Source organism: Chelonoidis abingdonii, chromosome 16, assembly GCF_003597395.2.
Source record: "Chelonoidis abingdonii isolate Lonesome George chromosome 16, CheloAbing_2.0, whole genome shotgun sequence".
Classification (NCBI taxonomy): Eukaryota; Metazoa; Chordata; order Testudines; family Testudinidae; genus Chelonoidis; species Chelonoidis abingdonii.
The window spans coordinates 2,094,214-2,109,128 of NC_133784.1; the positions used below are offsets into that span (position 1 = coordinate 2,094,214).

General features: G+C 46.0%; 1 protein-coding gene across 3 annotated transcripts in view; it reads left to right on the plus strand.

Annotated features, from left to right (window-relative positions):
- Positions 1-14,915, plus strand: part of SH3PXD2A (SH3 and PX domains 2A) — a 395,650-nt gene that overhangs the window by 107,238 nt on the left and 273,497 nt on the right. For all 3 annotated transcript variants that reach the window (XM_032786083.2, XM_032786085.2, XM_032786084.2), the window contains exon 3: positions 13,016-13,091. In XM_032786083.2, the coding sequence (XP_032641974.1) occupies positions 13,016-13,091 (76 nt within the window). The remainder of the gene's footprint in view (positions 1-13,015; positions 13,092-14,915) is intronic.

Sequence of the window (14,915 nt, forward strand, 5' to 3'; positions counted from 1 at the left end):
GACGTCTTTATTATAGACCGCCATCAATGCTTTTAATATTCAGCCAATATACTGGGACTGTAATTGATACCAGACACCATCTGGTCCACTAGCAATGTGTCCTGGGAGGAAAGGCCCTCTTCTGAATGAAAGCTCTGGAGTAATGGAGGAGCACATATAGTTTAACACAGATGCCCTGTAAACAGTTGCTATGACCACCCTGCTCCTGACAGCACATATAAAGTGGCTGTTGTCCAAACTCACCTGCTTTCCAAGGTTTTCCTTCATTCTCAAATAAAGGAACAAAGCTCCAAGGCAGGACTGTACTTAAAAGCCTTATGTTTTTCTCCTTGGCTCCCTTCTAAGGGGGGCTGGTTAAGATTTTCCCTGCAGGACATGTCCCTCCCTTCAGCACTTTCTTGCTTCGGAGAGACACTCAGCTATTTATGCTCCTGTGTAGAGCTAATGAGACTCTCCTGGTTTGTCTGCGAGGCGGAGTCAGCAGAATAGCTTTGTACTTCCCTACAGGGTCCTACATCCTGACACCCAATTTGTGGAGCCCAAACTGCAAACCTGAGCACCTTGTTTAACAGACCTCAGAACTTAGAATTGCACATAAATACCCATTCTGTAGGGTTAAGGCAGTGATTTATGTAGAATCATGGGATTGCAAACCAATTTGGGATTTGAACATCCTGCTAAGAGCCCATATTTGATAATCATGCCAATAATAAGATATCATTTTCCTTTTATGTTAGCTGCATAATTTGGGTATACTCAAACACAAGTAGTCACAATGAAAGCACTTGATCAGCAACAGAAAACTGGACTGGTTTCCAATATGATTTTTTTCTTGTTATTACCACTGAACATCAACCCTCAGAACAGATGAGACTGCGGATAGAAATGTACGTAGGTGCTAGTAGACCATGGTGTTAGGTGACAAAAATGAACCTAGAAAAGTGACTGAATTGCTGAGTGAGCATGTATTCATTGTTACTTTCCAATTTGCAAGTTCTCTCACTGCAGATAAAACTTAGTGTGGGAACTTGAAATTCAGTCTGCTGTCAACTTCCTTCCCCACCTGGCAGCCCCAGTGACTCTGGCTGCCCATCTGTCAGTGCTGTAAAAGTTAAAAAAGCCTCAGGAGTTCTCCCAAGCCTGTTAAGCCAGGTGATGTCAGTTCTGCACAGAACAAAACACATACAAGCCTGCAACACACCTAAAACTGGGAGGATAAAGACTTGCAGCTGGAACTAAAATCTTTTTAAAAATGATCACCCTGCTGGCTGCTTTATAAATCTCCCATAAGGCCCAGAGTAGAATATCGGTTACATGTGCAGCTGCATCTCTCCATACGAGTGATAAGATTCTTTGTCTGACCTCCTCTTTGAATTACCCCAAAGCCACGAGATCAGGAGATGTACATGTTTGGAACAAGGCCCTCAGGCAAAACATTTTAAGATGTTTTAAGCGGGTGCGGGGAAGGTAACTCTCTGGAGTACAAAGTTAAAATGCACAGCTATATTTTCTTTGGCAAGCATGTTTTTTTCAGAACCACACTTAATTGGGCAGTCTAACCCCCCACAGCTGTGATCAGCATCCTAGGAAGCTGACAGATACCATTTCAGTTGGAGTTGCCAAAGTAAAATGTGCCACTGTGTTTTTAAGCTGTTGTTTTCTGTTTTCAATGTCAGCTTAATGTTAACTGTGGTTTCAATGGGGGCCTATATCAAGGGTATGTCTACACTGGAAACTTCAAAGTGCTGCTGCAGGAACACTTTGAAGTGCGAGTGTGGTGGCGTGCAAGCACTGGGAGAGAGCTCTGGTAATCCACCTCCACGAGGGGCTCCCAGCACTCGGAGCCTGTCTACACTAGCGCTTAAAAGCGCTCAGACTTGCTGCGCTCAGGGGGACATTCATTGGATGAACAAGCAGGCACGATTCCATAAGGGGTAAACCCAGTGTAAATGTTACCCCAATTTACAGCAGTGTAAGCGAGAAAAAGATCTGAGCCCAATGATTGTAACTTGAACTGATTTAATGTAGCGTATGTCCAGATTCAACCCTGCTATGCGCTGATGCGACTTCCCCTGAAGTCAATGGGAGTTGTGCCTGTTCATTAATTTGGCACCTCTGGAGAGTTTGGCACCCCTGGAGAGTAGGGGATGGTATGAATGTAGCATAGTGTGTGTGTAATGAACTCCTTTATCTTACACACTCCTGGTAGTTGCTTTTCCTCTTACATCTCATACTCCTTCTGCCTTCTTGATTTGGGTTCTGCTTACTTTTCTCAGGTACTGAATGCCAAATTGATGGAAGTTATAGGTAGAGCTACAATTTTGGCACGGGTATTTTTATTAAAAGTCACTGACAGGACGCGGCCAATAAATAGTAAATCATGGATTTATTGAAACCAGAGCCCTGGCGCCATGGGGCTCAAGCTGGAGCCCCGCTGCCGGGGGCTGAATTATTGGAATTTTCAGGAAGTCATGGAGGTCTTGTAAAATCACGGATTCCGTGACCTCCATGACTGACTTGTAGTCTTAGTTATCATCTTTTGCTAGTTGTGCCCATTTTAACACTCGCCTTTGTATTAATGTGTTATTTACGGCAGGGTTTGCATGGTTTATGTCACAGCTGCATTTGTGCTGGTGACTTCCCCATTTGCTCCAACCTCCTTTTGGCCCCGTGTAGAAGACCCTAGGCCTGTCTCTTCCTTAAGACTTATACTCTAGAAATAGTGACAGAATCCAGTTCATCTTTAAGAGAGACCGGGAAGGGATGGTCTAGGGGTTAGGATTCTAGCCTGGGACTTGGGATAGCTGAGTTCATTCCTGGTTCTACCACAGATGTCCTGCCTGATCTTGGGCAAGTCACTTAGTCTCTCTGTACGTCACCTGTAAAACAGCAGTTCCCTATGTGACAAAGGAGAGGATAAATTCATCAAAGATTGCGAGGCGCTAACACGTTATAATAATGAGGGCCAAATGAGGACCTTTGATGGAAAAAGCCTGAAATAGTTTTTGCCCAAACTGTCATTATTGTGAATGTTTAGGTCACACAGGGCTCACCGTGTGCTGGGGATGCTAAGCTATGTTCATGGGACACTCCCGAGCTGCTCGGTGAAAGTACAGTGCTTCTGTCCTGCGAAGTGACTGACAGGTGGACCAAATGCATCCTTCATATTCAAGCAGCATCTCCAAATGTCTTACAGGCTGCAGTTGCTTCCTAGAACTTAAGAAAAATTAGCATTTCTATATGAAAGATAAAAAATCATTTTAGCTGGGAAGCGGGCCTTCGTAGTGGGCTCTTTTTTGATGGATTATGGAGGGGGGGAAGACCCAACCATTTCACTTTGATGCTGTATTGCTTGTAAGAGTTCCAAGATTTCTGTGGAAAATTTTCAGACCTAAAATCCCTTTGAGAATTACTCCATCCTTTACGTGGCTTTTCTTTTTATTTTACATGGATTTCCCTGCTTTTGTTTGACTGTTTCTCATGAATCACACTATATTTAATTCAGAACATATCTGAATACTGTAATCTTTGGTCATGTCAGCTGGAAACCCTGAAGGTTTTTGCTTAAAAGATTTTTTTTTTTAAAGGGAAACCAGTTGCTGCTGCTTCTCAGGGATTCTTGCTGAGCTTACCCCCTTGGATGATATTAGCCTTTATGGGTTGACAAGAGTGCCATATATAAGACACGGGAGGTAATTGTCCTGTTCTGCTTGTCACTGGCATGGCCTCTAAGAGGTCCCGACCCCCAGTTTGAGAACCCCTGGTATAAATCCATTGACTTCAGTGGCCTACTCCTGATCTACAGTGGCATGAGACAGCACAGAATCAGGCTCAAAGTGTTTTACAAACCCTAATTACTTCTCACACCACCCTGCTAGTGGAGAGTAGTGTTATTTCCATTTTACAGATGAGGAACCCGAGACACAGGAAGGTCACAGATTTCCTCAAGGTCACACAGCAAACCTGTGATAGAAGGTAGACTTCAACCCGTCTCTTGACTACCAGCCTGATGTCTTATCCGCCCTTCTTCATTTGTTAGCCCTGGACCTTAATTATCAAGATTCTAGATGTATGGTTGCCTTTTTCAGAATACAGTTGAGCATGTCTGGCCAGTAGTACTAATTTCCATCCCTTATGTATATTAATTCTATGATACAGGATCAGGGCTGGCTCTAGCCATTTCGCCACCCCAAGCACGGCGGCATGCCACAGGGGGCGCTCTGCCGCTCGCCGGTCCCGCGGCTCCGGTGGACCTCCCACAGGCGTCCCTGTGGAGGGTCCGCCGGTCCCGCGGCTCCGGTGGAGCATCCGCAGGCCGGTCCCTCCGCAGGGACGCCTGTGGGAGGTCCACCAGAACCACCTGCCTCCCTCCCAGCAACCAGCAGAGCGCCCCCTGCAGCATGCCGCCCCAAGCACGTGCTTGGTGCGCTGGGGCCTGGAGCCGGCCCTGCATGGGATGCCCAAGTCTAATTTACAATATCTATCTGATGCAAGAATCCATGCACAACTCCAGGTGTCTGTTTCCATGTATCCCTGCTTCAGTCCTTCTGTATGCAAATAGAGGTTTTTAATGAATGACTCCTTTTTAAATAAGGATTTAGGAACCAGAAAGCTAATGCTGGCCCAGGCTTTCAAAGCAGACATCATTCTGGACCTGGGACAGCAGGTGAGAATGTGAATAAGTGGCAAAAACTCTTTGGGCTGAGGAAGAAACAAATGAGATAGTGTAAAAAAACCCTGAAAATCAGTGCTGTTGGGTTGTTCAATAAGTTATAATCTTAAGGCTCCATTGTAGCATGTAATCTGCTGTAGTGCGTAGTGTGGAGATACACCACCTTAGCCAGACCTCCTGAGGGCATTATGTGTGTGTCATCATTGTGACTCAGGTAGAAATGGAGGGGAAGTGTGGCCACTGTGCTGCCCCATCACAAGGTGGTGTGTGTGTGTATGTGTTCTCTCCGTCCCCCTAGTGCAGGAGTCGGCAACCTTTCAAAGAAGAAGAGCTATTTTTTTGTTTTTATCTTTGACTGAAATATTTCGAGAGCCGCATCACACGCAAAGCTACTCATAGAGTTAGAATTGATCAGCTAATAGTAGTTGAACAAATTAAAATTATTACTACTCACCAATAGAATCTAGGTGCTTCAACGAGGACTGTACCAGACTGCCCACAGCCTGAGTATGTGGCCACGGTGTTAAACCATGCTGGGTCCATGCTGCTCCATCTTCACTGATATCTTTAGTCAGGGTAGCTAGATTAAAGCTAGCAGAGCTGCAGTCATGCTTCTGATTGCAACGTAGGCACCCCCTGCGTTTGTACAGTACCTAGCATAATTGGGACCTGATCTGGGTTGGGGCCTACTGATGTTACTGACATACAAATAAGTTTGTACCCATCTCTCCTGCAAATACTTGCATTCAGATTTGGGTTTGTTAAAATGCATTTGCTACAGGGCCTGTAGTGACAGGACAGTCTCTCAAGTGAGGCTCTGAATAAGGCCAGGATCCTGGCAGGGGATCACAGTAATGCGATGTCACTGTACAATATGTGCACTCCCTGGGGGCTGAGTGGTCTCTGCCCTTCTGAATCATAGGGTGCCAGGAGCATTGCATACCTGAGATGACACAATAACTACACCCATGCTGTGGTGGATTATGTGCTTATGAGAACCTCACCCTGGCTTTGTATCAGACTCTGAATCTCCTGCATGCAAACCTCCCACCTCTCTGGGTGCCAGTCTTCCTTGATTACAAAGCAGGGTGTTGGGGTGCAGGAGGAGGTGTGGGGTCTGGGAGGGAGTTTGGGTCCAGGAAGGGGTTCTGACCTGGGGCAGGGTTGGGGTACAGGAGGGGATGCGAGGTGCAGGCTCTGGCCAGGATATGCTTACCACAGGCAGCTCCTGACCAGTGGTGCAGCAGGTCGCCTGCCTACCCTGGCCCCATGCTGCTCCTGGAAGTGGCTGGCTGCTGGCATGTCTGTGCGCACCCCTGGTGGAGGTAGGTAAGGCGGCTCCATGCGGTGCCCCCACTCCCAGCACTGTCTTCACAGTTCCTATTGGCCGGGAACCTCAGAGGCCAGCAGTCACCTCGCACCCCCTCAAAAAACAGCTGCCCGCATGTGGCTCCGGAGCCACAGGTTGTGAACCCTTTCCTAGTGTGATGACAACTTCATTGGTCTCCACAGAAGGGGATGGGACCTTCCCTCTAGTAGGACTTGTTATGGCAGAAGCACTGTAAAGGCTTGCCATCATGCCTGTCCCATACCCTCTTCTCTTCAACTTGTGGACCTATGTTGGCCTCGGCATAACTGAGTCCTGAAGTCCCTTGTTTTCTTGATACCTTCAGTAGAGTTGGAGGTGAAATGTTATTGCCTCATCTGAATGCACAAAACCAGTTTGCATCCCATGGAGAGGACGGGGTGTGCCAGAAATCTGCTCCTTTCGATCTAGTGGCCACGGTTTTAATTTCTTAAACTGGTTATTTTTCATGCCTAATCTTAAAAAGCACAGCATTCTGCAATGTGAGCGTGACTCTGCATTGCTTTACGACAGGTCCGAATTGTGTCTGCATTTCTTTTCACCGGTGGCTGTTTTATAATTTGCTGAAAAGGAACTGATTTGTGTGAAAGAGTCACTTAGTGTTGGTAGGCATTAAAACTACATAATACCATAGCCTGCTGGGTAGCCTTTATGTTATCTGAAGTGTAAGTAAAGCTGCATCCATTCCAGATGTAAAAAAACAGCAAGAAGACAGGTGCTATAATAAGAGGTCACATGGGTGTCTTAATTTGCTAGCCATAAGGTGCATGGCAAAGGTCATTCTTTTTGGGGCGGAGGGTCAGTGCTGCTCAGTTAGAACAAAAGACCTGATCACCAAACAGGATATTGTAGAGAAAATCTGCAGCATCAGAACTACCGATTGTGGGGTAACCATCCCAGCCGATTAGCTTCAACTATTTAATTTTGGTCCTGAATTTCCCAAGCCCAAGACCAATAGAAAAATTTTAATGATTTTTATTAACAGGCTATTTTTAATTTAAAAAATTCCCTTTTAATGGGTTAAATTCTGCATTAATTTAGAATTTGCATCCCCTGCAATATCCCATCATGGGTTATAGTTCAGTGCAGAATTAGGCTCAACGTTTGCAACCCCACACATTGCAGCATTGCACAAATCTAATACACTAGCTTAAGGCTTGATTCGTGCTATCACAAGCTATATGGCTATTTTTAGTGGGCTGCTCAAGCAGAGCTAGTGCGTGTCTGTCTACCTGAACTGGGAAGCATGCTTCCAGCTGCAGTGTAGTCAGAGGGCTCTGAGGCTTTAATCTCCAGTCACACTGGCTTGTTAGCTGTACACAGAGTGAGCCAGCTCCAGTATTGCTGCCCACAAGCATTCAAAAATTGAGTCAGACCCCCTGAAGTCCTGAGATTTGGCTAAAGATCATGAGAATTTAAAAAAAAATCATAAAAGTTGGGTTATTTTTATTAGCTTCCTGGTTTATGAACCTTTGGGATACACCTGGGTCATGTTTTCCAGCTTTTCTCTGCAACCAGGAGGGCTAGAAACTTTCTCTTTTTTAAAAGAAAACTCAGATTCTCACACAATCACTTGCGTCCAGCATCTGGGGCTTTAAGGAAAAACACTCAATAGTGGGATAACACATGCCACTATTATCTGCTGTACAGCCATGCAAACCAGTTGTCTTCATTCTGGTTGCGCAAGTGTAGCAAGGACTTAAATGTATCCACATGCATATGTTGGTCCAGATTATGAACCCCTGACTCACACTAGCTAGTAATTACTCACATGAGTAATGCCATTGATTTTAATGGCATTATTTGTATGAGTATCTGTTTGCCATTGTGAGCCATGGGTTCATAATCTGGACCATGATGTTTATGGGGTTGTACCTTTTAGCACAGCTGCAATGCTGAGATTGTTCAGTGTAAACCACAGTGCTTATGAGCAGTGCTTGTATAGGAAGTCCATCTGGGCACTCGAAATAACTCAGAGAGGTGAAGCCTGGAGTGGGTGGTTTTGGTGGTAAATTATTTGTGGCCCTATATCTGTTATATCAAAAGGCAGATGTTGCGTGTGTTTGTTCAGCATGATTCCATATGCTCATTTCCCGCTTTCCACATACACTCCCTGTTTCCAAATGGATCCCTCACCCAGATGTCATGCTCACAAATTTCTCTTTCCACGTCTTATTGGTCATAGCTGGAGGTCCAGCAATGTCCAGCCTAGGACACCTCACTGATTGATTCCTGATCATTTTCCAAAAAATGCAGCTCAGACTCACCTGTTCCATGCTGCCTACAACGGCCAACCTTTTGTCTCTTCCAGTCTCCGCTCCCATCTTTCTCTCACCCTGTGTCCTTGTGACATTGCCTTTGCTCCCACTAATGTACTTTCTGACACACTTTCAAAGAGAGACTGCTGAGCTTCAGTTCATCTGCAAATTTGACACCATCAGCTCGGGACTAAACAAAGACTGTGAATGGCTTGCCAATTACAGAACCAGTTTCTCCTCCCTTGATTTTCACAACTCAACTGCTAGAACAGGGCCTCAACCTCCCTGATTGAACTAACCTCGTTATCTCTAGCTTGCTTGCTAGCATATATATACCTGCCCCTGGAAATTTCCACTACATGCGTCTGACGAAGTGGGTATTCACCCATGAAAGCTCATGCTCCAAAACGTCTGTTAGTCTATAAGGTGCCACAGGATTCTCTGCTGCTTTTTCTGATACAGTGACATGTGTTGCAAAATTAAATTGCATTAACGAGAACTAGAGGACATTTGTGAAGCTTCCCCATTTTGAAGGAAAATAGCAATGTGTATTGTTCAAGTGAGGGACTCCAGGGGGAGTATTTGTGCATCCGCCATGTTTAAAGAATAATAATTTCCTATGGTATGCGAACACTTGCTGTGCACCTAGTCATTCTCATCTTCAAAGCTCCCTGCAGACATTTAATTAAGCCACAACCCCCGCTCCTCCCCTTGCCCTCCGAAAACTAGAGAATCAAGCACTGCTATCCCCATTCTACAGATGGGGAACTTGAGAAACAGAGGGATTTATTTGTTCGTGGCCACTAATCAGTTCAGGGGCAGCGTGCTCTGACTGGAACTAGAAGTTCCTGGCTTGTAGCCCTGAGCTCAGCGTATTAGAATCTATCCTTTGTCTCTTTGTATCGTTCCATATTTGGTTTCATTTTTGTTAGAGATGGGCTGAACTACCAAGTTCTTCTTCGAGTGATGGTACCTATTGTATTCCACCGAGGGTTTACACATGTGCTGTGTGTCAGGAGCCAGAGAACTAGAAAGTAGTAGTGTCCATTGGTCTGTGTGTGTGCCCTTGCTTCGCCTTGTGGTTTTGTCCGAGGCAATAAAGCAGGGGTGGGCAAACTAGGCACTGCAGGCCGAATTCGGCCCGTGAGCTGTTTTAAGCTGGCCTGTGAGCCTCAACACACGGCTCGGCTCTGCTCTGACAAGGGTACTAGGTCTGGGGCCACGCCACGCGGCTCGGCCCCGCTCTGGCCAGAGCACTGGGTCAGGGGCAGCACCATGTGGCTTGGCCCCGCTCCGGCCGGTGCGTTGGGTCGGGGGCAGCACCATGTGGCTCAGTCCCGCTCCGGCCAGGACGCTTTGTCGGGGGCCGCATCACATGGCTTGGCCCCGCTCCGGCCGGTGCGTTGGGTCGGGGGCAGCACCATGTGGCTCAGTCCCGCTCCGGCCAGGACGCTTTGTCGGGGGCCGCATCACATGGCTTGGCCCCGCTCCGGCTGGGGTGCTGGGTCAGGGGCTGCACCATGCAGCTTGGCCTCACTCCGGCCAGGGCGCTGGGTTGGGGGCTGTTTCTTCATTCAGCCATTCCATACTCTTCCTTGCACCCTCCTCTGAATTAGAGACTGCTTGTTAATAACCCTCAGCGGAATACAATAGGGTCCATCACTTGAAGAAGAAGAGGTTACTTACCTGTAACTGGAGGTTCTTTGAGATGTGTGTGGTCCTGCCCTCCTTCCCCTCTGCTCCAGATCTGTTTGATTTGCAGTGGAGAAGGAACTGAAGGCGTGGTCAGTCTTCCCCACCCTTTACTGCCTCAGACAAAACCCTGGGGTGAAGCAAAAGCACATGCACGGACCAATGGACACTACTACTTTCAAAGTCTCCAGCTCTGGACGCATGGTGCGCATGTGTAAACCCTCAGTGGAATACAGATAGGGACCACACATCTCGAAGAACCTCCAGTTACAGGTGAGTAACTTCCTTTTTTTAATGTCCTGAGTGAGTTTCCTGCAGTGCAGGGATCATAAACACTCTCTTAGCTTTTTCCATTGGATAGTTGGTTTTCCACCATCTCATTAATATTTAGCAGCACAGAGGCCTTACCATGTGTGCTTCCTCGTGCATGAATGAGAGCAATGGGTTGACCATTAGTTACTTCCCTTTTCCCTGCAAGTGGCAGGGGTATGTTTGCAACAAACACCAAGTTGCTGCATCTGTGGAAGTGCCCCCACAAGCGCAGAGCCCCCAGCAGCCGTCTGCTATACTTGTGTGTAAATCCATCCCTATCCAGTCACATCTTTGTTAGAAAGAGCTCTCCTGGCAGAAGCAAGAGCTGGGAGGAAAATGTTGATTAGGAAAGTTTAGCCAGATTCTCCAGCTGTAGTTTATTGTATCTATTTTGCTGATATCCGCCCTTTAGATAAATAGTGCTAAATTATACACTTTGTGACCTTGATGTGGTTAAAAAGGCCTGCATTAGCCAAGCTAATTTAACTCCAAGAATAACCCTGGGAGTTTGTGTCAGCTCCAGCTTGAATCAGTCACTCTGGAGTAAAATGAGAATCATCTTCCTGGTTAAAAGTGTAGTGACAGCAAAACTGTAAGTTATACAGTGGTTTTTCCCACTGACCCCTCTCCCCCTTTAAATTAAACTTCTACTCATATCCGACCCCAGGCACCCTGACTTCTACCTAGGAGAAAAAAAAATTCCAACAAAAATAATTCTTTCTCCATCGGTAGAAAAGCAAGTTATCTAACAATCCCTAAAGCCACAAACTATTTATTCACAAGGTTGGCTCACTGTTGGGGAAATGTAGGATCTTTTATTTTTTTCTCCTGCACAGATGTTCCTTCTACTCTTTTGCTGTGCCATGTGCTTAGAATGCTGAAGATGTTCTGTGCGGTACAAGAAGAAAGAGAATCTGTTAAAAAAAAAAAAAAAAAAATTTTTTTTTTTTTTTTGGCTGTGTTTGCAAAGCTTTTGGGATTTTTTTTTTTAAAAAGGAAATCTTTTCAGGTAGCAAATGTTACTGGCTCCCACACCCTAGCTGGTTGGACATGTATCCTTTAAGTGCTAATTAGATCCCCTGAGTCTAGCTGTCACTGCCATTGTAAATATTTGTGTTGATCTGTATGATAGTAGATTCAGTTCAGGTGAAATGAGAGGATCATACAAGACTTGCAAGGTATTTCCCCTAGCCCAAGCTTTTAGGGGGATTGTGTCGAATGGGGGACCCAATGAGGGTTTCTTTGTGAGCCCCAAATCTGGGAGAAGATTAAAAAGACTATATAACTTAGTGTATGTATTCTGACGTCATCACAGACTGAGTTAAAGTTGAGGACACACCAGATGGTTGATAGGCATGGGACTGTCAGAAGGGTTAATACAACCTTCCTCCTTTGTCAGATCTCATGTAGTCCTGGACTGGGTCTAGGTTAGTCCTTGTGGCAGACCGTTCCTGGGGGTTCTCCATGAAACAGTGAAGTGCTGTGAGAACTGTTGCTTGGTGCTCTCCCCTTGGAGTCAGTCACGAACCCAATCCCCATTATTAAAATGGGTGTATATTACCTGGAGATCACAGGTCCCAGCATTGATTGCTTTATCTCGATCTGAGTGGAAAGCCATTGGAAAGCTCCAGCGCTGCAACATGTAGTCTCTACAGCCCATGCTTTTGTAGTGAAGGGGTGGCTTGACTGCAGTCTGTTCCATGTGATGCAGATTTAGTGCCTTCAAGTGCTTTGGCTCAGGGACTGTGTTTGTACAGCACTAAATCCCATGGAGCCCTTGGTTGGTCCTCAGGCACTGCTGTAATAAGCGTAAGTAATAACAACATGGATGAGTTGGGGATCTGCTGGATGAATGTCTTAGTTTGCTGTAAATGTTCTCTGTGGGTGAAATTAATCTCTGTTCAGGGAGCCAGTAGATCATAAGTGAGACTTCAGGGATCCACAAGCCATGTGCTCAGGGGTGAATGTCACCCTATGTGCATTTCCATCATATTTCCTTGTATACGTTCTGTGCTTGTCCCCCTTTGTAGTATTGTTTTTGCAGGTGTCTGCGAGCAGGGCATTGATGATTCTCCACATTCACCGTCCCTGCAGTTGTTTCTCTCCTGCTCTCTCACTTAGGGGTGTTGTCACAGGGATTACAGTGAAGTGGAAAACATTTCCATAAGGGCTGGAAACTCCTCTGCCCAGTGTATCCATCCCTGGGAAAGCAGGAGTGCTCTATCTAAAGGAACAAACCCAGTAGGAATAGTTCTGCCAACAAGAAGACGGATTCAGTGTTTTATTAAAATAACCTCTGGGCTTATTTCTGAGCAGCAGTTCTAGCCAGGTGGGTGGTCTCTCCAAGAGGGCAGGTGCAGCCTTCATGTGAGGACCAATCAGGGAGCAGAACAGGGATTGGAGACAAGGCATTTGTTTTGTAATGAAAGATGAGTACCTAATTTTAGAACTGCAGAAAGGCCAGATTCAGATATTTGCCTGGGCCCTGTCCCAGTGCGTACAAAGGAACCTACCTCTGTTTATTGGAGTTACTGTACCTTATGATACAGTCTCACTTGGACACTGTCACTCATTGCGGCCATTTCTCTGATTTATCGGTCCTCTGTAAAACCACAGATGTTCTGAGAAATAATCCCTGCAGTTAGAGGAGACTGAGAGGGTGAAGGACAGAGTGGCTCTATGTGCCATCTAAATGTATTTCTGTTTCTGTTGCAGATGCAGCTTCTGGATAAATTCCCCATTGAAGGAGGCCAGAAAGACCCCAAGCAGAGGATCATCCCCTTTCTACCAGGTAATGCCTGATGATGGACTTGAACAGGGCAATGTAAGGATCAGCAACACGTTCCACGGCTGCTGAGTCCAGGCTAGGATGTAGGCATACAGCTTATGGTGACACTAATGAATCACAGGCTGCGTTAGCCATGCTGGGAGTCAGAGTGAACCCCAGCGTCTGTTCGTGTCCAGCAGCCTCAATAAAGAAAGCTCTTTATATTCATTACAGATGGTCTCTCTCCTATCACAAGCTGCTACAGGGACAGGGATGTGTTGACTATCTGTAAATACAAGATAAGGGAATATTTTATGGAAGCAAAAGAGAATGAACATAACAAGTTTTTAATAATTTAAGAAAAAATTACGCTAGACATTATGAAGCATTTTCTAATAGTAAGGCCCACTGGACAACGTCACTGAAGTCCTATATTTAGAGAAGTTCTGAGCAGACTAGGTAGATCTAAAAGTCCAGCTGTGGACTGGCTGAGTCTGATCATCAAAGGTAATAAAGGTTTTGCACCTGGAACTTAGTTGACAATTCTGATGATGATGCAGAAGCCAGGATAGGATCCACCTCCCTTTCCTATAGTGGAATAGGTAGTGACAGTGGGTGAAGAAAGAAGAAAAAGTTTATATTAGTTGGAAAAGCAAATAGATTCTATCCTAAATAGGCACAGGGAGCTGAGTTGTTAGGTAAGAAGGTGCCATTTTTACACAGTACCTTTTCTGGCTCTTAAGGAATAAAATACAATAAGTCTAAATCCCACGTTCTTTCATTCTGAAGGACTAGTCAGGGGCTACGGTGGTGTGAATGTGGGGAACACCGATTGTATGCGATGCAAGAGAGAGCCTGAACCAAGGAGAACCATAGGGTGAGAATGGCTTACAGCACTAAGATCAAGGGGAATCCAGTGTGGAAAAGCGTATACAACAGGGGTCGGCAACCTTTCAGAAGTGCTGTGCCGAGCAGGGCCGGCTTTAGGAAGTACGGGGCCCAATTCGAACAGTTTCGACGGGGCCCCGGCAGGGATGACTTTAAAAAAAACAAAACAACAACAACAACAAACACGTGGGGCTTGTACTCACCAGGTGGTGCTCCGAGTCTTCAGTGGCGGGTCCTTCACTTACTCCAGGTCTTCAGTGGCACTGAAGGACTCGCCGCCGAAGTGCTGCTGAAGACCCAGAGCGAGCGAAGTACCCCACCGTCGAAGTGCTCCCAAGGCCCGGCGCCCCGCCGGGTGAGTAAAAATGAAAAAGGCACCTCTAGCCAGGGAAGGGATTCTCACTGGGAGCGGGGCCCTCTTAGGCGCGGGGCCCGATTCAGGGGAATTGTTGGAATGGCCTAAAGCCAGCCTTGGTGCCGAGTCTTCATTTATTCACTCTAATTTAAGGTGCCAGTAATATATTTTAACGTTTTTTAGAAGGTCTCTTTCTATATGTTTATAATATATAACTAAACTATTGTTGTATGTAAAGTAAATAAGGTTTTAAAAATGTTTAAGAAGCTTCATTTAAAATTAAATTAAAATGCAGAGCCCCCTGGACCAGTGGCCAGGACCTGGGCAGGGTGAGTGACACTGAAAATCAGCTTGCGTGCTGCCTTTGGCACACATGCTATAGGTTGCTTACCCCTGGTATGCAACATGTATGGCCAAAACCAAATGCAACTGCATGTTCATATTTCTACAGGGTGGGCCCAGTTCAGCCTGCAGACATACCCATGCAGCTCCCACTGAAGCTAAAGGGAGCTGTGCATCCACAACAGAGGGCAAATTGGGCCTAGTGTGTACAAAGAGGCTTATTTGAAAACAGGGCAAAAGTAACATTTCCTGCTGCTCTCAGG